Here is a 1,354-nt window from a genome sequence, read left to right as displayed (position 1 = left end):
GTTAAATATAAAAAATACAGCTAGCAATAAAAATGAGAAAAAACTAAAACACCTTTACATGCTAAATATTACCATATGAATCGTTTTATGAGAAACAAGTTTTTAAGCGTGCATCTCTCCAAGCACTGCCTGGTCATATTCCCTAGGAAGAAAAAGGGGCTTCAGGAACTCACCTGTGACGTCCAGGTGGAAGGAGACCTTCTGGCCCCCAGCCTCACAGCTGTACTCCCCGGCGTCCACCTTGCCTGCCTGCTGCACCACCAGCCGCCGCACTCGGCCAGTGGCCTCCACACGCACCTTCGAGCTCGAGCTCAGCTTCTTCCCAGCCTTGTACCACGTCACCTCTGTCTGGGCCTGGGCCACCTCACAGCTCAGCGTGGCATTAGCCCCTGCCTGGGCCTTCACCTCACTCTGTGCCGGCTGCTCTTTGGCAAACACCACCGCAGGCTCTGGGGACAGAAGGGATGTGTGGTCAGAGATACCATCTGAGTTAGGAAGACAGCATAGGGCAGGGACGTGGAAGAGCCAGGAGTTTCTGGAAGCAGCTCCAGTCAGGCCCTCTAGCTCTAACACAGAAAAGCCCCAATGCTTCTGCAGTAACAATTTACCACAGTTTATTTATTTCCTAGAGTGGCTGGTGGGTTCAAACTGCCCTGCTACTACTGTACCTGGTGGGATGCTTTATGAGACTGCTCCTGGGAACATGTCACTCCAGGAGAGGACTGCTGGGATGCATGTGTACTTTCAAAGCTGACTAAATGACAAAGTGCAGTGCTAGGAACCTTCCCAGCAGTAATGCAGGGTGGTGCCAGGTACTCAGAGCCTATCAAGTGTGCTGGCCCCTGGCCAGCTGCTGGGCACAGGGCTCCATCGCCCCTGGCTTTGGTGAACACTCACTGCCCTGATGGCTATTAAAAGAAAGCAGCTTTCCCAAACTGACTGGTCATTTCCATGTCCTTGCTATGATGCTACTGTTGAAGTCTTTAGCCAATTTTCTATCTTTTTTCATAATCCACTTTTGAAGCTTTACGATTTTTGGAGCCTCTTGATGGCAGAAACCATTTGGGCTAAGCTACTACCAAAAAGCTGGGGGTTGACCCAGAACAGCCACAAAATAAAGTCTTGGTGAGCTACTTTTGTAAGATTAAAAGTCATTGACTGCAGAAGAGAAATAGAGAGTGCTCTGGTGGTAAGGAGCTTCACTGCCAGCCCAAAACCACACACAGTTTGAGTCCCCCAGCTGCTCCGTGGCAGAAAGATGGGTCATTTCTTCCACGCTATTTTCAGCCTCTCAAAAACCACTGGAGGGTCAGCTATGGGCCAATTCTGACTTGATGGTACATAACAACAGTGT

General features: G+C 49.9%; 1 protein-coding gene across 1 annotated transcript in view; it reads right to left on the bottom strand.

Moving 5' to 3' along the window:
* The window catches only part of OBSCN (obscurin, cytoskeletal calmodulin and titin-interacting RhoGEF), a 212,129-nt gene that overhangs the window by 133,326 nt on the left and 77,449 nt on the right, over nt 1–1,354 (bottom strand). The window contains 1 exon segment of the mRNA XM_006894039.1: nt 174–449. Coding sequence (XP_006894101.1) covers nt 174–449 — 276 coding nt within the window.

Source organism: Elephantulus edwardii, unplaced genomic scaffold, assembly GCF_000299155.1.
Source record: "Elephantulus edwardii isolate Elephantulus edwardi_28Jun2011 unplaced genomic scaffold, EleEdw1.0 scaffold00133, whole genome shotgun sequence".
Classification (NCBI taxonomy): domain Eukaryota; kingdom Metazoa; phylum Chordata; class Mammalia; order Macroscelidea; family Macroscelididae; genus Elephantulus; species Elephantulus edwardii.
This window is presented reverse-complemented; position numbering and strand designations above follow the sequence as displayed.